At 43.7% G+C, this 27,458-nt stretch overlaps 2 protein-coding genes across 4 annotated transcripts in view; both read left to right on the forward strand.

The window, feature by feature from the left end:
* AOPEP (aminopeptidase O (putative)) overlaps positions 1-27,458 on the forward strand; it is a 502,851-nt gene that overhangs the window by 341,493 nt on the left and 133,900 nt on the right. For all 3 annotated transcript variants that reach the window (XM_075549788.1, XM_075549790.1, XM_075549789.1), the window contains exon 10: positions 15,567-15,610. In XM_075549788.1, the coding sequence (XP_075405903.1) occupies positions 15,567-15,610 (44 nt within the window). The remainder of the gene's footprint in view (positions 1-15,566; positions 15,611-27,458) is intronic.
* LOC142448878 (tudor-interacting repair regulator protein-like) lies at positions 5,025-5,687 on the forward strand. The gene is made up of 2 exons (XM_075550707.1): positions 5,025-5,335; positions 5,401-5,687. The coding sequence occupies exons 1-2, from the start codon at positions 5,025-5,027 to the stop codon at positions 5,621-5,623; spliced, it is 534 nt and encodes a 177-aa protein (XP_075406822.1). The 3' UTR covers positions 5,624-5,687.

Raw genomic sequence — 27,458 nt, forward strand, 5'->3', positions numbered from 1 at the left:
CGTTTAGCAAAGAGGGCATTCAAATGGCTGCCAGCCACATGGAGAGGTGCTCAGTGTCATTGGCCTTCAGAGAGACACAAATCCAGACCCCAGTGAGATGGAGCCCTCCCATTCGGATGGCTGTGAGTCCAGAGCCACTGATGGCAGAGGTTTCGGATAGCTAAGGTGAACACACAAGCAAACAAGGAGGAAATAAGAAATGTTGTCGAGGATGGGGAGAAATTGGAACCCTTGCTCATTGCTTATGGGAATGCAAAATGGTACAACCATTGTAGAAAACAGTGTGGCAATTACACAAAAAGCTACAACTAACTATATTATGACCCAGCCATTCCACCCCTATGCGTGTACCCAGGAATAGGAACCCTCGTGGTGTAGTGATCACGCCCTGGTCTGCTAGCATAGTCACTCAAGTGCACTAACTGTTCCGAGAGAGAAGGACAGGCTTTCAACTCCCGTGAAAAGTTACCGTCTCTGAAACCCACAAGAGCAGTTCTCCTCTGTTCTATAGGTTTGTTATGTTTCGGAATCAAATTGATGGCAGAGAGATGAGTCTGGAGTATATACCCAGATAACTTGAAAACGGACTCGGAGACTTGTATACCAATGTTACTTGCAGCACTATTTACAATATTCAAAAGGTGACAACAACCTAATGCCCATGGACAGGGAATGGATAGATAAAATATGATGTATGCATCCAGTACAGTACTATTCAGTCGGTCTTAATACACGCTACTATGTGAATGGAACTGGAAGACATGCTGTGTGAAATGTCAGTCAAAAAAAGGACAAGTGTTGTATGAGCTCGTTTATATAAAAAGACAAGAAGATGCAAATATATAGAGAATGGGTTTATTAATGATTACTTAGGGTAAGTGGGAGAGGGAAAAGGGAAGTTAACAGTGATGGTACAATTGCATTGATTAAGGATAAAGTTGCAAAACCAATTATTATAATTACTCAATAAATTAAGCACCTGTAAAATGTTTACTATATAAAAGTTGTATGACAAGTATGTTTACAAGGATAGAAAAATAGAAAGAGTAGCCGCTGTGACTGTTTATGTACAACCAGAGGTCTCATGGGATTTGATTCCATGATTTGAAGGTCATGATTTCATGGGATATTCCAGTTAATTGAGATCATTTGTTTAATACTTCTGTTCTACCTCCTAGTGTTGTTGCATAGTTCCTGGGGTCTTAAAAACTTGCCCTTACTGTAGAGCCAACAACAGCTCGAGATAGGATGTCCCCAGGCTGGGTCATACTACGTTAGGGGACAATACTGGGGACACACTGCGGGGAGTGTGTCCAGTCTGACCACTCCCACAATGGGGCAAACCAAGAAGGGAACATAACAGACCAGCAACAGGAGCAAAGAAAAGCCACAAAACCCTTGAGGAGCCTCCAAATAGACTTCTGGTTAGGAGGGGCAGTTCCCGGAACCCCCAGGACCGGTGGGGAAGATAGTCCTAAGGGTGAGCAGTTAGACCTGGAATTATGTATGCTTTTTCATTTTTTCCCTAGTTTTTTGTTTGTTTGTTTTTCTTTTTTATTTAATCTTTTGTTTTCTTGTTTTGCCTACCAATATAAGATGGCATGGGAAGCAAGCCCAAGGAGAAAGTAATTGGACTGATGGTTCTAGAGGATACCTGTGGGGAGGAGGAGGTGGGAAAATGAGTGGTGAACAAACTCCATGGGCAACTAGGGACTGACTAGGACATTTAAAGCAACAATGAGGAGGACTTCGAGATTCTGGTAGTGTTGGAGCAATAGCAATCTAGCCGAGAGGAACTACTAAGAGGCAGAAGAAGGGCGAGCTTGATGGTTGGGCAGGAGGAAGGTAAAAGGAAACAGAGGAAAGATTTAGAAAGCAGAGCTATGAAGAGAGGTATATGCACTTATATAAATATATTAATTCATAAAAATAGAGGTATTGGCCTAGGAACATATATTTATATGGCAATACATTGAAGAAGTAGATGGAATTTGAGCCTCTGCTCAAGCCCTCCCTTAACGCAAGAACACTTTGTCCTAAGATCCTAGCATTCTGTGATGCTCACCCCTGGCATGATTGCTGAAGACATAATGGGTGTATAAGGAAATGTAGTAAAGAAAGCTGATGGTGCCCAGCTATCAAAAGATATAGTATCTGGGGTCTTAAAGGCTTGAAGTTAAACAAGCAGCCATCTAGCAGAGAAGTAACAAGCCCACATGGATGAAGCACATCAGCCTGTGTGATCATGACTTAGGGACATAATCAGGTAACAGGCACCAGAAAACCCAAAAGAAACAAAACATATTGTTAAGAATAAGGGGGACCGGAGCAGAGACCCCAAACCCATCTCTAGACAATAGGACATCCCTTCACAGAAGGGTCACAGGGAAGGGATTAGTCAACCAGGGTGCAGTATGGCACTAATGGAAAACATAATATTCCTCTTGTTCTTTGATGTTTCCTCCCCCTCCTCCCCCCACCACCACCAGTATCATGACCCCAGTCCTGCTTTTCAGTTCTGGCTGGACCGAAGCATGTACACACATACAGATAAGAGCTAACGACACTCAGAATCCAGGTCAGATAAACCCCTCGGGAACAGAATTGGGAGTAGCAATACCAGAAGGGTAGGGAGGCGGGGGAAGAAGGGGGAACCGATTGCAATGGTCAACCCATAACCACCTTCCTGGAGGAGAAGAACAACATAAATGTGGGTAAAGGGAGACAGCGGTCGGTATAAGACATGAAAACAATAATTTCTAAGTTATCAAGGGGTCACCAGATGGGGAGGGAGAGGGTGGAGAGAGGAGCAGATACCAAGGGCTCAAATAGAAAATGAATGTTTAGAAAATGACGATGGCAACATATGTACAAATATGCTTTGTACAATTGATGTATGGAATGTTATAAGAGCCGTAAATGCCCCCAACAAAATGATTAAAAAAAAAACCCTTGCCCTTGCCCATTCAAGGCACAATAAGGTCCGCACTTGGAGCAACAGAAGGAAATCAGTCCAAACAGGAAGAGGCGATGGAATGTATGGTTAATTGCCTCCATGAACAACAGCCACCTTGGCCATGAAGAACTGGATGGCCAGTTCTTTAGTGAATAGTTTGATCAATGAGCCTATAGTTAAATTCTGGTCAAAAGTAGGAGAATGCAGAACATAATTTCAAATTCTTATGGTCTCCAAACAAGAATTTAGCACGGCTAGTAAAAAGTGTCTACCTTGACCTGTGTTCAGGACTCTTTATGTGCGATCGAGGGACAGCAACCACTTGAGAGATGAGGCAGGAGCTCAGGGGGCGGTGCGTTCATGTTCTCAGAAGAGGACCAGCTCAGGAAAGGAGGATGGGAATGGCTGCCCAGCTGAAGAATGTTGTCAGGGAGAAATCAGAACTGATGATGTTTCCCTGCGTGTGTTCTCAGCAACAGCAACATGCCCCACCCCCAAATTAATAAAATCTGTGGTTAATAAATACATTTCAGAAGTAAAGATTTGCAATTTATTTCAGGAGGATAAGTGGTAAGCTAATAAAGTGGACGCAGGGAAAGTGCTGCTTCAGGCAGTTACCTCCATGGCATTGGGGGGCAGACTGAGTCCAAAGCCATCTATCTGGTAGCATGTGATTCTCGAAGTTGCTCTGGGACCTTAGAGACAAAGATAAAAACCTCTCGCTGTAGCTCCACCGGGAATGATCTCCGTAAGGTTATTTCCTTCTTCTCTTCACTCGCAGCTAAATGCCATGACCTCTGTCATCTCTCCAGCTGCATGGGTCAGAGCTCTACCCTATGACTGGCGATCACCTTGCCAATTTCATGGCCTTTGTTGGCATGGACATTATAATTATGTCTTCATTTCTAGATAAGTTTGCTTATTTTCTTTCTGTCGCTTTATTCTCCTGAGTTCCGCCAGGTCAGAGCATATCCTGTGCATATCACCAACATAGGCCAGACTTTAATCTGTGATTGTCACGCAGCAAGTGCCATAACATTTCATAAACGAATAGCCTAGTAGGCTCATTCATGGAAATTGCTGTACAATCTAAACTGACCTACACTAAACTGTCACATTTTGTTAGCTCTATATGAGACAGAGTTACAGAGCAAGAAAGTTAACAAAGAGAGAACCCCCAAACCAAACCTTCTATTGAATCGATTCTGATCGGTAACAACCCCACAGGACAGCGAAGAACTATTCCTGAGTGTTCCTGAGGCTCCAAATCTTTAAGGAAGCAAATGTCTCTCATTCTTCCACGAAGCTGCTAAGAGTTTGAACTGCTGGGCCTGTGACTAGAACCCGGTGCTTAACCCGCTGTGTACCAGGCCCCTATGGACACGCGAGAAAGGCTCTGAAGACAGTGCTAGATAGAAGGTGGCTGGCGCCGCCTTAAGGTAGCTCTGAGTTCCTTTGTGCTGCTGTAAAGGGAAAGCCGCCACAGGGAGCTTCAAAGGCAGCACTGTGTCCTCACCAGTCAGGAGGCGGACATTTGAACTCAGAGCACCCACGGGGGAGGGCTTTCGTCCACCACCTCTGAGGACAATCTGCCTCCTCCCGCATCCTTCCTTCGCTTGGTGATCTTCATGTGGCACCTGTCTTTCTCCTACTTGTGCTCTCTCCTCTTTCTAGTCTGTTCTGTTCTAGCTGAGAATTAAGCCGTTTAAGGCATGTCCTACTTTCATGTGGCCTCACCAGCATAACAAAAAAAACCCTGTTCCCAAAGGCAATTACATCCACTGGTGGAAGGTTAGGGTTCCAATATGTGTTTTGAGGGGACCACCATCCACCCTGGAAGAGCATGTACTCAGCCAGAAGAGGTTCTCCAAGAGGCATGTGCCCATACCTATAGTCACATTCCCCATGGTGTGTTCTGATGGATATGCATGTGTGACAGGACCACGTCCAGGGGCGAAGGTCGGCGTTACATGAGAGCATCTTTAATCCTTCCCTACATTTAAAAAATTCTTTCTTAGTGGGTACTCCCTAAATATGTGTGTATGAAAAAGGCCATTTGGGCCACGCCATGCTGTACGCCGCCAACCCCCGGCAGCTATTCGGCCGCATCCCCATGCGCTTCTCCGTGCTGATGCAGATGCGCCTCGACCGGCTCCTGGGCTTCCCTGGGCGCTTTCGATCGCTGGAGGACGGGCTGAACCGGGTGCTGGGCCTGGGCCTGGGCTGCCTGCGCCTCACCGAGGCGGACTACCTAAGCTCGCACCTAACCGAGGGCCCGCAGCGCGTCGTGGCGCACCTGTATGAGCGGCAGCTGACGCTGGAGCAGCTGCACGCCGCCGTGGAGATCAGTGCACTGCACTCTGGAGACCATGGCCTGGAGGTGGGGCCGCCGCCGGGCCCCGCCCCGCCCCGGGTTGGCTCTGGCCCCGCGGAAGGCACCGATGGGTGCTGGGGCTCCTGAGGGTCCCACTCTACACCCAGAAGGACCGAATGGGGGGCTTCCCCAACTTCCTCAGCAATGCCTTTGTCAGCACCGCCAAGTGTCAGCTCCTCTTCGCCCTCAAGGTGCTCAACATGATGCCTGAGGAAAAGCTGGCAGAGGCCTTGGCTGCGGCCACTGAGAAGCAGAAGAAAGCCCTGGAGAAGCTGCAGCCAGCATCCTCCTGAGGGCCCTGCCAGGCTGTGTTCCAACCCCTCCCCCTAGGCCCTCTGGGCTGTCTCCTAGTGTGCGTGTGTCTGTCCCTGCCTGGGGCCAGTGGGCAGCAGTGGACCAGCTGGAACTCAGGTTTGCAGGGTGGGGTCCAGGCTCTTGCCCACCCTGCCGTGCTTGGTGGGTCTGCCCTAGGCAGGTAGAGGTCTCGGGCATTATGATCCCCTGGTGACGCTGCCACACTTGGCCCTTCTGTGGACAGTTTGTTCCTGTGGAGGACACCCTTGTCCAGGTAGACCCTCTCCCACACACCCCCGAGTCAGTCCCAGAAAGCCGCTGTACTGTTTGTTTGCGGGGAGGCCGGGCTTGGGTCCTGAGGGCAGTCAGGCTGCGTGGCTTACTGACAACACAATAAAGTAGCTCCCACTGCTCTCTGCCGAGCCCCCCCTCAAAAAAGAAAAAGGCCATTTGAAAACTGGTTCAGAAGTCTTGTGTGCTTGGTTGACCGATGAGCGGATGCCTGCTGCTACCAAACACCAGCAAGATACGGGTTGTAAGGAACACAGGACCTTTGTCATGACCTTGCACTTTACCTTCTGATGGAACGCTTCCAGCGCTCCCGATCATATTATTCATGTTGTCTTCTATTTCTCTTGATTGACCGATAGTTTTCTTGTGTTTTGAATGACAGCTTTCTTGAGTTATTTTGGCCATATCATGAAATTTACTCTTTTAAATTGCGTTTAGTCTACCCTTAGAGGTATGAAACCATCTACACTCTCTTGTTTTAGGACACTTTCGTTAACTCAAAAGGAAACTCCAGTGGCAGTCACTCTTCCATTTCCGCCCCCCCATCCCTAGACCACACTAATCTACTTCTATCTCTATAGATTTGCATATTCTAGACCTTCCATATAAATGGAATCATGCAAGAGTAGTCTTTTGTGTTTGCTCTCCTACCCTCAGGATAGTGTTTTTAAGGTTCATCCAGGTTTAAATAGGTAGAAAATTTTATTCCTGTTTAGGGCTAAGTACTATTCCATGTATGGATATGCCAAATTTGTTTGTACATTCATCAGGTTCATGGCCTTTTGGGTATACACATTTTTGTGTGAATATGTTTTCATTTCTCCTGAGTTTATGTCTAGAAGTGAAATTGCTGGGTCATACCATAACAGTGTTTAACCTTCTCAAGAACAGCTTGACTGTTTTCCAAAGCAGCCATATTGCTTGATATTTCCGCCAACACTGTATGAGTATTCCACTTTCTGTACATTGTTGCCAACTTGGTACCTGTGTTTTTTAAATTGTAGCCATCCTAATGGGCGTAAAGTAGTATGTCATTGTGATTTCAATATGTGTTTCTTTGCTGGCTAATGATATCTAGCATCTTTGTATGTGCTTATTGTCTACTTGTATATATTCTTAGGGGTAAAATGTCTTTCCAGGTTCTTTGCCCATTTTAAAATTGGATTATTTGCCTCTTTGTTGTTGAGTTGTAAGAGATCTTTATATTTTCTATCTACAAATCCTTTATCGGACCTTTTATTGATACGTACATAGTATTGCTACATTGTCCTCTATTCTGTTCCAGCTCTCTTTGACTTGTGTTTCTTTTCCTCAGAACCATAGTTTGCAGCTCAGCTGTTATGCATGGACAGGGGGTAGGGAAAGACTTCCACTGTGGTTGTATATTGCCTTTGTTGGAAGGACTGATTACTGACTGTGTTAGTCTGGGTACTTTAGAGAAACAAACCCACAGAAACTCATGGGTAAGAGAGACTTTTATATAAAGGGTAAGTGCACATCAAGAAAACATCCCAACCCAGTGCTGCACAAGCCCCACAAGTCCAACACTAACCCTTATGTCTGACACCAATCCACAAAGTCCTCATCCATCTCACAGAACACACACTTTGATGCTGACTGCAGGAGGAAAGCTGAGTCAGTGAACGTGCAAGCATCTCAGCGCTGGCAGGGGTCTCCACACGGCTGCTCCAGCACCCAGGGCTGCATCGGGGTAGGTCCATGCGGCTTCTCCTTGGGAATGTCTTGCAGGAAGTGAGCCTTGTCAGTTGAAGCAGGGAATTGGCTAAGGCAGCTACACCCTGGTCCGAACATCAGAAAGCGAGAGACATGAGAGCTCAAAAGGCGAAGCTAACCGAGCCGTTTATCCCTCCGCCGCCGTTCAATTAACCCCACATGTGTTTATCAGCCAGGTTGGCACAATAGACTAACTACTTCACTGACTCTTGAAATTTTAGAAAAGGTGTTCTATGCCAAGTTTCTCAGGACCTAGTATGGATCGGGCTTATTCCCATTGTGGAAACTCTCTCAATTTGAATTATTACCCCAGTTCAGCTTGGAGCTGTAGAAACTGCATAACTCACTAGTGAGAGTCATCCTTGATGGTTTATTTCTCATGTTTTGCTCGTCTCTCCCCCACAACCATTGCCAGTATTTTCTGAGAAGAAAAGAAATATAAGGATGTTTCTCACAGGAAATCCAGGGCAGATGATCCCTTCAGGACCAGTGGTATGAGTGGCAATACTGGGAGGGTGGGTTGGAAAGGGGGAACCGAGTACAAGGATCTACATATAACCTCCTCCCGGGGGACAGACAACAGGAAAGTGGGTGAAGGGAGATGTCGGACAGTTCAAGATATGACAAAATAATAATTTTTAAATGATCAAGGGTTCATGAGGGAGGGGAGAGTGGGGAGGGAGGGGAAAAATGAGGAGCTAATGGCAGGAGCTTAGGTGGAGAGCAAATGTTTTGAGAATGATGAGGGCAATGAATGTACAAATGTGCTTTATACAATTGATGTATGTGTGGATTGTGATAAGAGTTGTATGAGCCCCTAATAACATGATTTTAAAAAAAGATGTTTCTCTTTCCAAATGTGTGGGCGTTTTTGAGAATTGGTGAGGTGTGGGCAGTTCATTAGTAGCACTACTGATGGTGAGCCTGGAGGGCACTGGTTTGATTCTGAGGAAGGCTTAGAAGCTATGTGCTTTCACTGGTTACTCCATTTGAAGTCTGTGACATGAAGTTGTACCATTATCTTGTTTGAGTCATGCTGGTGACATTTTGTAATTTTAAAAAAATAGAGTGTGCTTGTGTGTATGTTATTTATTGATGAGGAAAGGTGTGATCAATTCTTCTTTACTCAGAAGCCCCTCTGTATTTTTCCAATTGACTTCTTAATCATTTTTTATGCTCATCACCTCTTCTGTGGTTACCCAGCTCTCTGTGTGACCTGTCTAGTATTGCACCTTTTCAACCCCCTAAAGCTGATGATGACATCTTCCTGACCATTTCATTGTTCCTGGGGTCCGGCCTTGCCAGCTCCATCCTTGCATCACCATTTTGATTGTTTTGCCTTGCCTCAGTTCCCCCAATCCACATCCATGATGATTATTCACAAGGCACCTGAGAGAAATTGCTAACCATGTATAATTGTCAAGCCAGTGTCTATCAGTTAATCTAGGGAAACCTGCAGTTACCTGCTTTGTCCTGAATACTTTTACCAGAACTGAAAAATGCTTCCCAAAAAGTGAAAGGAAATAGAGGAAAGAGTTAGGAGGCAAAGGGCATTTATAGAGGTCTAAATAAAGGCATGTACATATATAAATATATATGAGGATGGGGAAATAGATTTATGTGCATATATGTATAGATTTAGTATTAAGGTAGCAGATGGACATTGGGCCCCCATTCAAGTACTCCCTCAATGCAAGAAGACTTTGTTCTATTAAACTAGCATTCCATGCTGCTCACCTTCCCGACACGATCATTGAAGGCAAAGCAGGTGCATAAGCAAATGTGGTGAAGAAAGCTGATGGAGCCCAGCTATCAAAAGATATGGCGTCTAGGGTCTTAAAGACTTGAAGGTAAACAAGCAGCCATCTATCTCTGAAGCAACAAAGCCCACATGGAAGAAGCACACCAGCCTGTGTGATTACGAGATGCCGAAGGGATCAGTTATCAGGCATCAAAGAACAAAACATTATATCATTGTGTACTCACCTCCCCAATATGACCATTGAAGACAAGTGGGCGCATAAGCCATTGTGGTGAAGAAAGCTGATGGTGCCCACCTATCAAAAGATATAGTGTCTGGGGTCTTAAAGACTTGAAGGTAAACAAGCAGCCATCTATCTCTGAAGCAACAAAGCCCAAATGAGAGAAGCACACCAGCCTTTGTGATCACAAGGTGCCGAAGGGATGGGTTATCAGGCATCAAATCACAAAAAAAATCACTATTGTGAATGAGGGGGAGTGTAGAATGGGGACCCAAAGCCCATCTGTAGGCAACTGGACATCCCCTTAAGGAAGGGTCGTGGGGAGGAGACGAGCCAGTCAGGGTACAGTGTAGTACTGATGAAACATATAACTTTCCTCTTGTTCTTAAATGCTTCCCTCATCCACAATCATGATCCTAATTCTCTCTTACAAATCTGACTAGACCAGAGGATATACACTGGTACAGATAGGAACTGGAAACACAGGGAATTCAAGATGGATGATCCCTTCAGGACCAGTGGTGAGAGTGGTGATACCGGAAGGGTGGGGGAAAAATGAAGAGCTGATGCCAGGGGCTTAAAATGGAGAGCAAATGGTTTGAGAATGATGAGGGCAATGAATGTACAAATGTGCTTTACATAATTGATGTATGTATAGATTGTGATAAGAGTTGTATGGGTCTCCAATAAAATTTTTTTTAAAAGAAAAGAAAAATGCTTCCCGAATTAACTTTGTCTCCAAATCAGTGTTAGCTTATTAAAAATTGTAATACTTAATTTAGTGTTGTTAGGTGTTACTCAAAACAAGCTGTCTGGGCTGATCAGATTTGCATACGTTGTTTGGGAGAAGAAAATGAAGAAGAATAAGAATCTTGAGGAATGTGTTTTGGATTTCCTTGTGACTAGAATCTGGGCTTCTGACAGTTGTCAAGCATCTTGGTAAAGTTTCCTCCCAACCCACTGAGAAGAGTGATTTACTTTTTTGTTTTGTTTTTAAAGATCCTGTTATTGGGGGCTCTTACTATGCTTGTTACAATCCGTGCAGCAATTGCACCGGCCATATTTGTAAATCTATTGATTGCTGTCATTCTTTAGCCTTGACTTTAACTCTTTTTTCAGGCATCGTGCAGAGGTGATAAACTGAGACCCCGAGTAATTATTGCTAGATGCCTTTGTCAATGATCCTAGAATCAGATGTAAAGAAAAGCCCTTCTTGTCCAATTACCATAGTGTTAGTTGCTTTTTCAAAATTTCCAAACAGCTCAAAGAAGAGTGAAGACTGACAAAAAAGATTGAAAAGAGATAGAAGGAAAATAAGACTCAAAAAAGGCACCATTGCCTTTTTTTGTTATTCTCTTGTGGAAGGTGAGGTCAACACATACCCACTGACAAAAAGAAAACAAAGCGCTCGCACTTAGTGATGACAGACCGAGTCTATGGGAAGATAAGAAGCACTGGTAATGGTGACTCCACGATCGGTAATAGAAAGACTGCCTGGCTGAGACCGTCCTCGTGGTCTGGGTGGGACACAGGCCAAGGCAGGAGGGAGGGACATATCGAGCACTATTCTATGCACATGTGTTGGGACACAGGCACCATCTCTTAGACATAGCCTGGATGCCGGGCTTATGTGGTCCAGTACAATCCCAATTTTAAAAGCTTCTATAGGAAAAATATTGAATGATGCAGAAAACATTAAGAGAAGATAGACTCCACAGAGTCACTGTACCAGAAAGAACTAGTCTACAGTCCACCATTTCAGAAGGTAACATATGAGCAAGAACCAATGGTGCTTAAGGAAGAAGTTCAAACTGCGAGTAAGCCATTAGCCAAAAACAAGACTGCAGTACTAGATGGAATGAATGCTCACTGAAATGTTTCAGCAAGCTAAAGAAGCATTGGAAGCACTCACTCATCTATGCCAGGATATTTGGAAGATAGCTGCCTGACCAACTGTCTGGAAGAGATCCATATTTGTGCCCATTCCAAAGAAAGGTGACCAAACAGAATGCTCAAACTATAGAACAATATCATTGATCTCGCATGCGAGTAAAATGACAGTGAAGATCCTCCAGCGAGGGTTGCAGCAGTGCATTGAGAGGGAGCTGTCAGCCTTCCAGGCTGATTCAGAAGGTGTGTAACAGGGGATATTATTACTGATGTCAGATGGGTCTTAGCTCAGTGCAGACAACACCAGAAAAATGGTTACTTGTGTTTCATTGACTTTACAGAGGCATTTGTGTGAACCATAAGAAACCATGGATACCTCAGAGAAGAATGGGAATTGTGGAATACTTCATTGTGTTCATTTGGAACTGTGCAAGAGGCAATAACGGTGTGCAACAGCATTGTAACCTCTTACCTTACTTATTCAATCTATATGCTGAGCAAATCTTCAGAGAAGCTGGTTTATATGAAGGATTTGGTCTTACTTGGATCCACAGGCAATGTTCATGAAAGCAGCAGTCAAGAGATCAAAAGATGTATTACGTTAGGTACCTGGGGCACAAGACCTCTTTGGAGTATTGGAGAGCAAGAATGTTTGTTTGAGGAGTAAGGTGTTCCTGACCCATGCCATGGTGTTCTCCATTGCATCATGTGCCTGTGAACGTTGGACATTGAATAAGGAAGACTGTGGGAGACTAGATGCATTTGAATTGTGGCGCTGGAGAAGAATATTTAAAGTACCATAGACTGCTAAAAAGGCAAATAGATCTGTGTTGGACAAAGTAAGGCCAGAGTGCTCCTTAGGGGCCAGGATAGCAAAACTTTGCCTTATATATTTTGACATGTTGTCAGGAGACACCAGTCCCTGGAGAAGGACATCATGTTGGGTAAAGTGGAAGGTGGCAAAAAAAAGAAGAAAACCCTCGATAAGCTAGATTGGCACAGTGGCTGTATCCACGGGCACAGGCATAGGAGCAACTGTGAGGATGGCAGGACCATGCAGGGTTTCGTTCTGTTGAGCATAGGGTTACTATGCATCGTAGCCAACTTAATGGCACCTGCCAACAACAACACAGTCCCCTGGAGCTCTCACCCTAGTTTTGGTTGGTTAGTCTAATCAACTGCTCTGTTGCCTGAGGTCACAGCTCTGAGGCAGGATGCACCAAGGTAGACACCTGCTAGAAGGCAGGACTGTCATGTTTTTAAAATGGGATAATAGACTCTTGTGCTGTGTAGCCAATGAAGAAAGATCCAGTTGTAATTGGAAATTGCAAAAGGGCAGAATTAAGGTTAACTCAGAATGTCCTGCTGTTTTACAATTAAATTTCCCCCATGCCACTGAGCTAATGTAATTCTTCCCCATATAATTGAGCTTAAATTACTAAGCAAATATGAGATAAGTTGATAGGGGTTATATGGACTAATGAAGTGAAATGAGTAAAAACTTATAATGACAGGACTCAGATTTTTAAGAAACAAGAATAATGCCATTAGCCCAATGAAATATTTACAAAACTATCTATTGATATATGAGACTATGGTAGATCACTAATTTTCTTTGCTTTGCAAAACAGTTATTAAAGCATGAAATAAAAATGTATGTAAACCTCAAGGAAAGCAAAGTCTTCTCAGTCTGATGGCTGTGCTCGTTCCCGTTAGAATCAGTTGCTTTTCTGCAGCTACCCATTGCAGGTGCGAGGAACGCTTTCAGGCGGGAGGCACGCATCCATTTAGACTTGACCCCTCCCCGTGGCCTTTGTGACCCATCTTTTTAATATTAGTTTTGCTATTCTTTGAATTGTTCGTTTTTTGTCAACGCAATAACAGATGAAGTCGGCAAAGGAAAACAGAGGTTGCGAAAACAAAGTCTTTCATCAATGCTCTTAACAGGGAGACTTGGCCTCCGGAAGAAATGGCCTGAGCACTCCCCAAACCCCCAGCAATGGAATGGCTGGCTTCACTGGCGCGGGGATGGCCGTACTCTATTGTGGTGATAGGAAAAGAACACCTGGTCATACAAATGGCTTGCAGGCTTCCATGTCTGTGTAATGTCATCGGTTCTGTAGTACCAAGACCTGTTACTGTTCATCTCTCGGTCGGAGACCAGTCTGACCCAGCAGAAGCCTGGGATGGTGTTGTATAGGCAGACTGCCTTCTTCTTTTGGTGGGCGGTTCGTGGGGGTGGGGGGCTGGAGGGGCTCTAATTTACAGTTGTCATGTGTGGTCATCTGGACTTACAGGTGTGCCTTCTATAAAAGGACTCATTTAAAGTACTCGTTTTCGATCCATTTAAAAGGAAACCCTCGAAGGGTAGAGTTTATTCAAGTTCAAAGGAAAGTCAAGCGTTCTTCTTGGTTATTTCATGTCCTGTGTTTATCCACAAGGAGTTCTGCTGGGTCTGTGCATTAGGTATGGGGCCAGCGAGGTCAGCAGCCCAAACCCACCAAACACTCCAAGGGAGAGACATGCGCTGTCTGCTCCTGTCACGATGTATGGTCTCAGGGACCCTCCATGGCCTTGCCATGACTTGGAACTGACTAGAGGGAAGTGGGTTGAATTTGGTGTGGTTTGGTTTAGCCAAAATGAATCGTATCAGACTTTCAGGCAGGAGAAGATTGATATGAAAATTATTAGATTTAGCAAATGAAAATGCTTAACACTTGAGCCAATTTAAATTTTAAATCAACAACAAATCAGTTTTTAGTGTAGTATGTCTCTAACTTAACCAAGTGTCCTATATTTTATGTGACAACCCTAAATTAAAACCAAATCAAGGTTCCAGAGTGAGATAGGATGGAGTGAGTCACAATCCCCAAGCTGCACGTTGAGTCAATCTGCCTTTGGATCTTGCATCTATAAATGTTTTACCTTTTATAGGCTTGTCATTATCATTTCAAAGAGGTTTTGTTTGGGGATTTTTATGGTTTTATATCATTGCCTTTTATTATGATGAAGACTTCCCCTTTTATTCCTATGTTATTTATTTCTTTTAAAAATCATTTTATTGGGGGCTCTTATAGCTCTTATCACAATCCATACATGCAAGCACATTTGTACATATGTTGCCATCATTATTTTCTCTTTTTATTTTTTTAAGAGTTCTTTTTAGAATAAGTATTGGCTGAAATATTTATGAATGAAAATATGCACCATTTAGAATTTGCTTTACGTTAAATGGATGCATGAAATTTAATTATATTATTTTGCCTATTTTTAAGTGTGCTTGAAAATTTACAAGATAAAGGCAAAAATGTGTGTGTGGGTATGTGTGTGTACATCATACCTTTATTTGGAATACCTATTTTAATTAACTGATATCTAAGGGTAGGAGAATAAAGACAAGATCTGCTTGCATAAAGATTTATAGTCTTGGGAATCCAAAGGGACAGTTCTGTTCTGTATGGTCACTATGAGCTGTACTCAACTCCATGACAGTAGAATGTCTGAGGGCCAGCAATTCAGGGTTTGCACAGAGGGGCTATAAGAGGCTGCAGGTAAAGGTAGGGATTTGAAAAACACTTAGGGTTTCACAACATCTTTGCTCCTCCATGTGGGATGTGAACCATCTTGAATTTTGCCTTTCCATAGAGCACGGCAAGAAAGTTACTAGTTAGTCTCTGTTGGCTCCTAGGCATTCAGATTGCTGCCAAATATGCAGCAGTTTATCTGGTGACGCTCCCGAAGAGGCCATGGCTAAGTCAGGGGGTCGGTGCTTTAGGCTGCGGTAAGCCTTTTGAAAATAGTTAAGCACAAAACAACAAACATTTCATTTTTCAATTTGCTTGTGGTTTTTACAAAACAAATTTACCGATTGGATTGAAACTCTGGTCAATTAATAAATCGAAAATGTAGTGTAATAATTCAGCTTGGAGCCAGTTTCCCTAGCCAGGTGAGTAATCAACATCCAGGAATGCTCTGTCTTGGGCATGGTTCTGACAAGTTACTTATTGATGGACATCTTTAATGGTTTGCTTTTTTGTTATTCCAGGATTTTCTTCAAATGTTGTTGGAGTACATCCCAGAAGAAAAAAGGTAAGCCCAATTTAGGAGTTAAGAACCCAAATTTAAGCTTTGCTTGGAATGCTAAAAATTTCCCTGTCTTATATGTGGCTTTTTACAACCTAGATTAGTAGTTCTCAACCTTCTTAATACTGTGACCCTTTAATACAGTTCCTCATGTTGTGGTGACCCCCAGCCATAAATTATTTTCATTGCCACTTCATTACTGTAATCTTGATACTGTTGTGAAACAGGCGATCCCTGTGAAAGGGTAGTTCAACCCCCAAGGGGTCGCAACCCACAGGTTGAGAACCACTGACCTAGAGAGTTCAGATTTTTCTCTCTCAGTTCAGGACAGGTGCTTAGCCTGGCCAGTGGGATTCAGAGGACAATCGGCCCAATGTAGAGCTGGCCCCACGTAGATATGGGGAGCCAGTAGACAAACCAGAGATCATAAAAATGGTTTAGAAGGCAAGCCAAGGATAGTCCGTGGTTTAGCTGTTGTGGGAAAGGCTAGAAGAAAGTTCTAAAGTTAAGGTGGTTCCATTAGTGTGGCTTAATATAAGGAAACTCGAAACCCTGTCAGTTGATGGAAGAACTGTGGCACAGAAATAAGAACTGAGGTTTGGTCCCTCCAAATTTCAATGTTCTAAACCTTTCTATCAGAGCCTTAGTAAAGAACAATGATGATACCATATTACTCTAATAGTAGTCATTCATATAACAATAATCTTCGGCTAAACATCTGGCACTGTGGAGGGGTTCCACATACAGTATATCATTTGACCTTCATTTATTTTATTTATTTATTTTAAAAAATCATTTTATTGGGGGCTCATACAATTCTTATCACAATCCATACATGCATCCATTGTGTCAAGAACATTTGTTGCCATCATCATTCTCAAAACATTTGCCTTCTGCTTGAGCCCTTAATATCTGCTGCTCATTTTCCCCTCCCTCCCCACTCCCCCCACCTCATGAACCCTTCATCATTCATAAATTATTATTATTTTGTCATATATTACACTGTCTGATGTCTCCCCCCCCACCTTCTTCTCTGCTGTCCCTCCCCCAGGGAGGAGGCTATGTGTAGATTCCTATAATCAGTTCCCCCTTTCTACCCCACATTCTCTCCACCCTCCAGGCATCGCCACTCTCACCACTGCATTTGACCTTTATTACAGCACTTCATAAATCACTTCATCAACATCATCATCATCGGAATATCAGTCAATCCTTATTGGAAATTACTAGCGATTAACTTGGTCCCACCCCAACCCTACACACACACACACACACAATATGTCAACTTCAACAGGCCATGATTCTCATGTTACATAATGATCCTCCATTTTGTGTTGTGATGTCATAATTGTCCTATGTGTAAATCCAAACCTTTGTGAGTGGTAACACTGAGGGATTCTATGGAAAAAATATTGAAGACTGTAGGAAGCATCAAAAGAAGATAGAAGGAATACACAGAGTCATTGTAGCAAAAAGAATTGGCTGATATTCAGGGATTTCAATAGGGGCCATATGGGGACAAAAACCAGTGGTGTGGAATCAAAGGCTGAAATTCAAACTGCACTTGAAGGCATTAGAAAGAAACAAGACTCAAAGAAATGACAGTACCAGTTAAAATGTTTCAACAAATTGATAAAGAGCTAAAAGTACTCACAGGTCTATGCTAAGCAATTTGGAAGACAACTACCTGGCTAGCCAACTGGGAAAGAACCATGTTTATTCTCTCTTACTGGCCAGCCAACTGGCCATGTTTGTGCTCATTCCATAGAAAGGTGACCCAACCGAATGTAGAAATTATCGAACAATATTATTATCACCTGCGGGTAGAACTTTGCTGACAATCATTCAAAAAAATTATTATAAGTAGTACATTGGCAGGGAACTGCTAGAAATTCAAGTTGGATAAAGAAGAGATTGTGAAGCAAGTGATATCATTGCTGATAACAGATGGGTCTTGGCTAAAGGCCAAGAATACCAGAAAATGTTTATGTTTTACTGGTTATGCAGACACTCAACTGTGTTGATAGCAGCAAATGATGGATGACTTTGCAAAGAATATGAATTCCCAAACCCTTCATGTGGACATGCTGAACCTGTACATAGGTGTTGAGACAGGCAGTTATTAGAACAGAACAAGGGAATACTTTATGGTTTCAAATCAGGAAAGGTGTATGTCTGTGTTTATCCTTTCACCATACTTACTCAATTTGTATGCTGAGCAAATCATTCAAGAAATGACTATATGAAGAAAAATGTAGCTTCAGGATTGGAGGAAGTCTCGTTAACACTCTGCAACATGCAGTTAATACAGACTGACCTGCTGAAAGCAAGGCACTTACTTGAGGCACTTACTAATGAAGATTAAAACAGTATGGATTGCAACTCATTGTAAAGAAAATAAAAATTCCTCACAGTTGGGCCAATCGACAACATTATAACAAATGCAAAAGATATTGAAATTATCAAGGATTTCATTTTTTGCTTAGATCCACAATCAATTACTTGGTGAAACAGTCAAGAGATCAAATGACACATTACATTGGGGAAATCTGCTGCACAAGATCTCTGTGGTAGTTACATAATCTTATGTCAACTTGAGTCTATTAAAAGTGAAGGGGTGGAGTCTAGCCTGTCAATCAGGTCATAGCACAATAATGTCTCCTTTGTGGGTGTGGCCTTCTCATGAGGATTCTGGGAACTTCCTTTCTCTCTCTCTCTCTCTCTCTTTCTCTCTCTCTTTCTGCTTTACCTTCTTGATGATAAGCCACATGGAGTCATCCTGGAGATGTATCCACTGCCATTCGATCCATAAGACTTTCCACCCACCAGCCTGTGATCTTCCTGCATTTGGCATCATTGCATGTGTTGCATGAGTCTAAAGAAAAATTTATGGACTAGTTTTGGACATATGGGCTAATATCAGACTTATGGACTTGATCTGGACTGGGCTGGGATGTTTTCTCAATATACAATTGCTCTTTTATATAAAGCTTTCCCTTACACATATATGAGCATCCTTGAATTTGTTTCTCTAGTCAATCCAGCCTAACACAACCTCCTTAAAGTGTCACTGATCAAAGATGTCACTTTAAGGACTGAGGTGTTCCTGACCCAAGTATTTTTCAATCACCTCTATGAAAACTGGACAATGAATAAAGAAAACCAGAGAAGAATTTATGCATTTGAATTATGGTTTGGTGAAGAATATTGAAAGTACCATGGACTGCCAGAAGAACAAACAAATCTTTGTTGGAAAAAGGACAGCCCTAATGCTTCTTAGAAATGAGGGTCATGAGATTTTGTCTAATGTACTTTGGCCTTCTTATCAGGAGAGACTAGTCCCTGGGAAAGGACATCATGTTTGGTGAAGTGTAGGGGCAACAGAGAGACGAACACCCTCAATTGCATGGATTAACACAGTGACTCAAACATAACACTGGTGAGGATGATGCAGGACTGAGAGGTGTTTTGTACGACAGCACAAAGGGTCAAGTTGCTCTGAGTTGGGACCAATTTGATGTCACTTAATGGCATGCTGTTAATCGACTAGAAGTCGTTATGTTAATGAGGTTTGATGTGATCCATAGGCTTGGGCTTTAGCTTAAATTAATATTATTTAAGATGTAAAAGAGATTACCCTAGTGAACAGAGAAGGGACTTCCAAGAAAGAATAACCAGGAGTGGAGAATGTCCTCTGAGCCCCTGGGGATCATTAATGCCACAGCCTAGGGAACTCCCCAAGTTGGGCCCACAGATTGTGAAAGAAGACAAGGGCCTTTCCCTAGTGCTGGCAGAGAAAGCCTTTCCTAGGTCCAGTGCTCTTAATGAGGATGTCTAAACTGTGAGAGAATGAATTAAAGTTTGCCAGAACCAATGAATACTTGCGGTATTTCTGTTATAGCAGCACTCGATAACTAAAACAGAAGGTTACTGTATTAGTCTGGGTACTTTAGAGAAACAAATCCACAGAAACTCATGTATAAGAGAGAGTTTTATGTAAAAGTTAAGTACGCATCAAGAAAACATCCCAACCCAGTGCTGCCCAAGACCACAAGTCCAACATTAACCCATTAAGCCATATGTCCAACACCAATCCACAAAGTCCTCCTCCATCTCACAGAACACACACTACGATGCCAACTGCAGGGGGAAAGCTGAGTCAGTGAACATGTAAGCATCTCAGCGCTGGCAGGGGTCTCCACACGGCTGCTCCAGTACCCAGGGCTGCATTGGGGTAGGTCCATGTGGCTTCTCCTCGGGAACGTCTTACAGGAAGTCAGCCTTGCAAGCCGAAGCAGGCAACTGCTAAGGCAGCTACACCCTGACCTGACCATCAGAAAGCAAGAGACCCGAGAACTAGAAAAGTGAGGCTCACTGAGCCATTTATCCTTTTGCCCTTCAGTTAACTCCACATGTGTTTATCAGCCAGGTTGGCACAATAAACTAACTACCTCAGTTACTGTATGCAAGCATTCATTTAATCTTCCAAACAAACCTATCAAATACATTATTTTACCCAAAGAAGACTGAGGTACAGAGAGATTAAGAAACCAGCCTGAGATCCCAGAACTCTATGTGAGCAGGCTAGCGCGACACCTGCCAGGATTTGTAGAGAAATTTTAAGACCTAATTCATGAGTACCGCTGGATGGTGCACATGATTAATACATAATCAAAACTGCTGATCAAAAGATTGGAGGGGTTAGTCTACCCAGCAGCATCTTGGGAGAAAGCCTAATGATCAATACACAGAACTCAGCTATTGAAAACCCTACACGGCATAATTTTATTCTGACACATGGATTCTCCATGAGTCAGTCATTGCCACACAGCCGCTAGTTTTCACTGGTTCATTGGTTTCACTAGGTTTGCATTAAGTGTGTGCGTCTAATCTGTCCTTTTTGAGTGCTAAAGGGAAAACCCTGAAATATAATTTATAATAGCAAAACTGATATTTAAATTTTCGAGGGGAGCATCTTGAGAAGTAAAATATTTCTTTGAATGAGGGCTACCATTACCCTCTTCCTTTCTGACCTAGTTTTAGCTGTGATTCCACTTGTAGAAAAAAATGCTTCCACAAACCCTTAGACTTAGAAGAGACTTGGTGTGTTCAGATGGTATAGCCAGAGCTTTAGAGCCATGCAAGGCATCGACATGTGGAGGGCCTATCTTACAGTGTCTTAAAGATCAGGTAAGGCACAGGCAGATGACATGTAAATTCAGGGGAGGGTCTGGGGACCATGAAAACATGTGGATTTTTCTAACCCATGATTGTTTTACCTGATCTTTTTTGTTCAAACTCTGCCCTCTTCTACCCCAGATTCTGGCTTCCATAATTGGAAGCATAATTTTAGATTTGTGCTTTAATAAAGTAGACGCATATGTAAAATAAGTCAGTACACTTACAAAATTAATTCCTTCGTATTATTTAGTAAACCCTTGTTTCTACCTCTTCACGCTAAAGTAAATCTTATCCAGGGACATTGAATAGGGTCTTTGAAATTGGTCAAGAGATTTGTCTTTGAGAGACAACTCAAAGGTAGTTTGACTTGTTCTAGAAGGTCTGAAATGTTCTAGATTTTACCATTCTTTCTTTTGAAGCAGACATGCCCTGTGTGGCTATTACTTTGTAAGTGAAGCATAACAGTTTACTTGGAAGATAGATAGACACTTTTCCTTTTCTCTTATACCTGTCCTGGCTGGAATAGCCTTTCAGGTTGTGGGGCTGTCGTGTATGTGCTAGCTGCTAACTGAAAAGTTGGCAGTTCAAAGCCACCAGCCAGTCTGCAGGAGAAAGATGAGGCTGAATGAGATGCAGACAGCCAATAAAATTATTTAATTAAAAAAATTTACAGCCTTGAAAACCCTGTATAGAGTCTCTGTGAGCAGAATTGCTTTGATGACAGTAGGCTGTTTGAGTTTTCTGGTATAATAGTACTTTCCCCTTAGGAACTAAATCAGAGGGAAAAATAACAAAAATGGTGTGCTATCTCCTTAGGCTTTTGCCCAAGTTTCTCAGTGATAACTTTGCACTCTTTGAGAACCTACTGCAGCACAAATATAACAATGTTTATTGAAGTAAGAGAGTGCATTGTTACTTTTCAATGTTATTGTCGATAAACATTTGGGGCAGCATCTCTGTCTTAATGGTGGCCGCCACCCAAAATCTCTCCTGGTTTTTAATCTTATTTTGATTAGCAGGTTCAAGCTTCTGTTGAAAAATTTCCCTAAAAACCATGTGTTTTTAATTCTACAGTGAATCCATTTCAGGATGTAAGAGGAACTCAAAAGGCTCTTCCTGCTAACTCACCTCAGAACCTAGTTCAGCTGTTAGAACAAACTGCTTACCCTCTTACCTATGCAACATATTGTACCGACTGTACTGGGTCCCTAAGGGCCCCACACCACCCCCTGGAGCCTCTCATCTCTGGCCTCTGCTGCATACTGATCCTTGAACACATCTGTTAGACACATGAACCCTTCTAAACAGGGCAGGGCTTTCCAGATCAGATGAGCATTCAAGGGCAACACTCTGGCATATTGCTTTTACAGTGCTCACTTGCTTGCAATATTGCTTGCACTATCTCTCTACTGAGCACCTCCCATACCTGGCTGTGCGCTGGACACAGGGAGGACTTCATCTCATGCCCTAGCCTCTTGGAGGGCCTGATCTGCTGTTGGAGATGCATACATAAAATGAGGCAGATGGTGAGACTCAGCGCTACAAGTGCACTACCCCTTGGGTTTTTCAGTGGCTGGTTTTTGAGAAGTTAATCACCAAACCTTTCTTCCAAAGTGCCAGCCTTTTCATTAGCAGTGAGTGATTACTCATTTGCATCTCCCAGGGGTGGTAAGTTCCCAGAAAATGGGCTCAGCAATCCTAGGCTCGAGCCTTCAAGTGAACAGGAACTTCGGAGGGTTTAAAGTGTGGGATACCACCCCCAGACTGCAAGGGTTCCCCTGAAGGCTGTGTGGAGGATAGGTAGAGTGGGGAGGACTAGGAGCCAGAAGACCAATTAGAATCCAGTGGAGAAGCCCAGTCAGGTGATGTTGAGGGTTGGAACTATGGCAGGGTTAGGGCTGTGGTTATGGGTTGAGATTCATGAGTACATCTGAGGGGTAATTAGAGGGGCCACAAATGAGACTTGTTTGGTGGGCTATGCGTGCTGAATGGTGGAATCAGGCTTGAGCCTGACAGTTCTGTCTTGACCATGCAGTTACATTGTGAAATCATGTTGGAAGTACAGGGGAGCAGGATGAATATAGTGGGGTGAGGATTGGGGTAGAGAGGGTACAAGGGGGAAATATTTGAGGATGGAAGGGGGGAAATTAGTTGTTTAGACATCTCCAATGTGAAGTTTCTGTTTAAATGCTGACATTTGATGAGAACCACATAAGTGGGGGGAGGGGGTGTTATTTCCTAGATGCCTGGGCAGAAGGAAACCAGACACATACTGGATTCTGGACTCCCTGGTAGGAGATCAGCCCAGGATACTTCATCCAGTGCACCTGGACCACATAATAACACACCTTCATTAACAACTCCTGGTTCTCTCTTTGCCCTTCACTTATTATGTTTGCATGTTCAGGTTCAAGTGTTTGTTTTAATCCAAGCTGCTTTTCCTCCTCCTTGGGAGTGTTCATTTGATAAATGTTACATCAGCAAACTTCATTATCTACCTACGCACCAGTAACTTGTTTTGATCCAGAAAACAAGGAACTATGTGCAAAGCTTGGAGAAGAACACTATCTACAGCCACAGAGAGTGAATTCAAAACATAAATTGTTCTTGCGAGAAGCCAGCCTCATGCCAATGCTAAGTCATGGAGACCCTATGGACAGCAGAAGAAGACACTGCCCAGTTCTGCACCCTCTTCATGCTCACTGGTTTACCCAGGACCAGTGTTCTGGCTCTCATGCTGAGGGTCTTCCACACCCTTGCTGGGCCATTTGTTTTACCCAACTAACTCGGTGTCATCCTCTAGCAGTTGATCACTCCAAAGCGAGCAAGTCGGGAAATGTTCTGCTGGGGCCCAAAGGGTTTTATTGACAACTTGTTAGAAGCAGATCACTGGGCCTTCCTCCTGTCTCCTTTCTTTTCGGCACAGCTGGAAACTATCTACTGTGGTTGACCTTCCTGGGATTGAACACACCAGTGGGTCAGCTTCACACAGCATGCCCGGAACCACCATGCAACAAACTGGCCAATGGGTGGTGGGAAATATAAATCACTAAGATTTTAAAAACCATACTTTTTTTAATGGACAAAAGATACAGAGACCGCTACTAATCAGCTCCCAATCTGCCTTCAGAAATCCACTGTATGAACCGTGATAGGCACAAGCATACAGTGTTCACTGAGGCCACTGTTTTCTATGTCCTTAGCATCACATAAATAAGAACTTTCTGGCACTTTCACAGACTGCAGCAGCACACGAGGTGTCCAGCATAGTCTCTTCCCTCCTGTGATAATGAAGTATGACCACATGTAGAGGTCAGAGGGATGGGACTGGACCGCTGAAACTCAGAGTTACAGTGTAGCCCATAGGAGTACAGTGAGGGAGACACCCCGGCCAGAGGTGAAGCAGCCTGCTGGGACAGGATGGACCTGGGTTTCAGGGGTGAGATAGGAAGTACCTCACTCGCTTGTACAAATATGGAGAACCCGCAGTCATGGGTTTGTGTACTCTTAGCTCTCTGGATAAAATCCATTTCCATAGTGATCAGAAGAGTAATTTCCTGTAAGTCCTGAGTCTTGGCTAAGTGGAAATGCTTCTGCTTGTCTCTTGTGATTATTTAAGCCAAATGATCTCAGAAGGAAAAAATTCACCAGTGGCTCAGATTCCAAGCATCTCCATCTGAAAAAAAAAAAAGAGTAAACTTTCAGTTTAACCATGGGACCTGTCCAAGCTCAGACCTAAAAAGTTGTCTGAACTCAGTGTCACCTCTGTTATCATGAGCAAAATCTATACACATAGAATCTTCTTGCCTAAAATAACCATCCAAGAGGCAGTGTAGCTGAGTGGCAAAATTTGAGTCTATGTCTTCTCAGAAAATTAAATATTTGTGTATGTTCTTTCTTAATTTCTTTTGGGGAACGATTAAGGCTATTGACATTGCCTTTTAAAAATGCTGTTTTTCGCAGCTGAAACCATGGCTTTCCTCTTCCTTTCATATTTTAACGTTGCGTTCCGTCTTAGCAATTCCCAGATAGACTCTTGGTGCAGGTGGATATCTGCAATGATTCAGTCTAGAAACCCAAGTTTTTTCTTGAGTTTTTTCTGTACTGGCTTTGGCCAGGGCCCTCTTGCTCTTCAATTTCTCCATTGCCAACCCCCCTCCCCTCCCCTCCACCCCCAAAAGGCCACACAACAATTGATATCCCCTTTACAGAGATATTATGAAGGATTCTAAAATGACAATGGTTCTAGGATGCTTTGAACCTTTTCAAAGGAAAGTTATCTGAAACACATGTTCTCTTCATTCCCAGGAGGGGATCTTTTGCTCCTGGAGGCCCCTGGAAAATGAGCGTGCCTGCCCCCACACTTGCTCCTCCTCAGAGATTCTCCATGGCTTCTGATAAGTAATTGCAGGGCAGACAAGCAGGGCAACCACGCCTTCAGCAGTAGAGACATCCATGAGATGGGAAGTAGACCTTGATTCGGTACAAGCACAGCCCCTCGCGGCTGCAGGCTGTCTGTGCCGTAAATCACAAACAAAATCACAAACAGGCGAGTTGTCTTAAAGCCTGAGTTTAGCACAACAGGGAAAGTTGAGGGTTTGCAGCCAGGAAGCGTAGGTTTCAATCCTAGCCCTTTAAGTACTACCTATGTGGCCTTAAGATAAATTGTTTAACCTCATTAAGTCTTGGTTTGCCCCTTTCTAGCATGAGGATGGTGATATTGGTCGTGCACAGTTACGATGGAGTTTAAGTGAGAGCTCTGTCTGTCACAGTGTCTAGTACATAGCGTTGTCTGATAACCAGCAGTTACTCCCTGAGTGCCTTCATTTGGAGTGGCCAGGGAGTTTCTTGTCTCTTTGCGTACTTGTCTTTAAGCTCACTGCATGAGTTATCTGTGTCTAAATACTAAGGATGGCAAAGCAAAGAAGGACAGTCGTGGTTTACTTTCCATGTGAGAGGTCGGCCCAGGTTCAATGCCCAGCTAATATGCCTCAGTGTCTTCATCTGCCACTGGAGGTTTACACGTTGTTATGATACTGAAGTGGTTCCAGTGGTGCTTCCAGACTAAAACAGACCAGGAAAAAGGCTGGGGAGCTCCTTCCTAGGATCAGCCATGAAAACCATGTGGATCACAATGGTCTGACCTGCTGCTAGTGATGGTGGGCGTGTGAGAGGACTGGGCAATATTTTGTTCTGTTGTGTACAAGACTGCCTTGAATCGGATGCCACTTCCCTGGCAGCAAACACCATGTCCGTAGTAGACAGCCATGCCCTGGTGCTGTTTCAGCCTTCCATGGAACCTTCTGTCCAGAGGGTGTCCGTGAGTGTGTGCCACACAGAGAAGGCGTTGCCTGTGCTTTTGTCTTCTGTGGTAAAAACTTTGGATCTCAGTCAGTAACATTCCAAGCCTACACCCCAGCCCCCTCCCTGCACCACTCCCTAAAGAAGTGTCTTTATGCTCAACCACCCCCAGAGGAAGTTTATGTCTGTAGCCTCTTGTTCACTCCTCCACATTGATGTGCCCCAGCTGTTCACGATCTTCTGTGAAGTCTCTCAAAACAACTTTTCATTTGCTCTTCAGACGTCTCTTCCTTGGGAAATTTAATCCCAACCCTCTGCAAAGGACCCAGTGCACACGCCCCTTTGATCACTGCTGCATCTCTTCTCTAAATCACTTCTTCATTCTTTATCTTCCTCTGAAGTGTGGAAACCCCATTCAAACATGTCCTCCATCAGAGTAGCCTGCCAGGTCATTCTGGGGCACCTGAATACCCCTTCAAGGCATCCCCGAATTCTACTCCGAGGAGGGTCTCTTTTCAGCTAGATAGGAAGCAGTTGAAGGACACTTTACTATCTATGTCCAAAGAAATGTGGCATTGTTTTATTTTAAAATAAAATGTGTAGGTTCTGTCATTGGCATGGGAGATAAGACTGTTCGGTTGGCTCATGTTCTCACTTGAAACGATTTCAGACTAGCAGTTCTACATCAGCCACTGCAGGTGCCTCCAGGGAGGAGGAGCCTTGTGGTGGAGGGTTGAGTTCCCTTCTTTACCCCTCATTGACCTGAGTTTGAACGGTAGTGACAGCTCTGCTGGGGCCCTGGTGGCGCAGTGGTTAGCGTCTGCAAGGTTGGTAGTTCTAAACCACCAGCTGCTCCTTGGAACAAAGATGGGACTTTCTACTCCTGTAAACAGTTCCAGTCTTGGAAACCCACAGGGAGGTCGCTATGAGTCAGTGTCAACTCGATCGCAGTGAGTTCATTGATTTATTTATTGTCTGGGATGACTCGGCAAGCATTATAAGTTACCCATCCTAGTTTAGAGCAGAGCCTGATTTCTTCTTTGCCCTGCCTTCTCTCCATGCAGCCCAGCCAACTCCTGGCCTCCTCACAAATGACTCATGCTAGGGCAGGGCATTTCCAACTGGTTTTAACCCTTATAAATCAAGCTCAAGCAAGAGTGCATTCAGTGAGAGCATGGGCACTCTGCTGGGGACGAGCTGCTTGAAGAGCCAATGAGCAAAGACGTTGTTTTGAGGCCTCAGATGGATCTTGAGTGTCAAAGAGCAAAGACCCCCTTTGAGGACCAAGGTGTGTCTGACCAGAGCCCTGGTGTTTCCCATAGTCCTGTGATCACATGAAAACTGGACAATGGATAAGAAAGGGAGAAGAGAA

Source organism: Tenrec ecaudatus, chromosome 5 (genome assembly GCF_050624435.1).
Source record: "Tenrec ecaudatus isolate mTenEca1 chromosome 5, mTenEca1.hap1, whole genome shotgun sequence".
Classification (NCBI taxonomy): domain Eukaryota; kingdom Metazoa; phylum Chordata; class Mammalia; order Afrosoricida; family Tenrecidae; genus Tenrec; species Tenrec ecaudatus.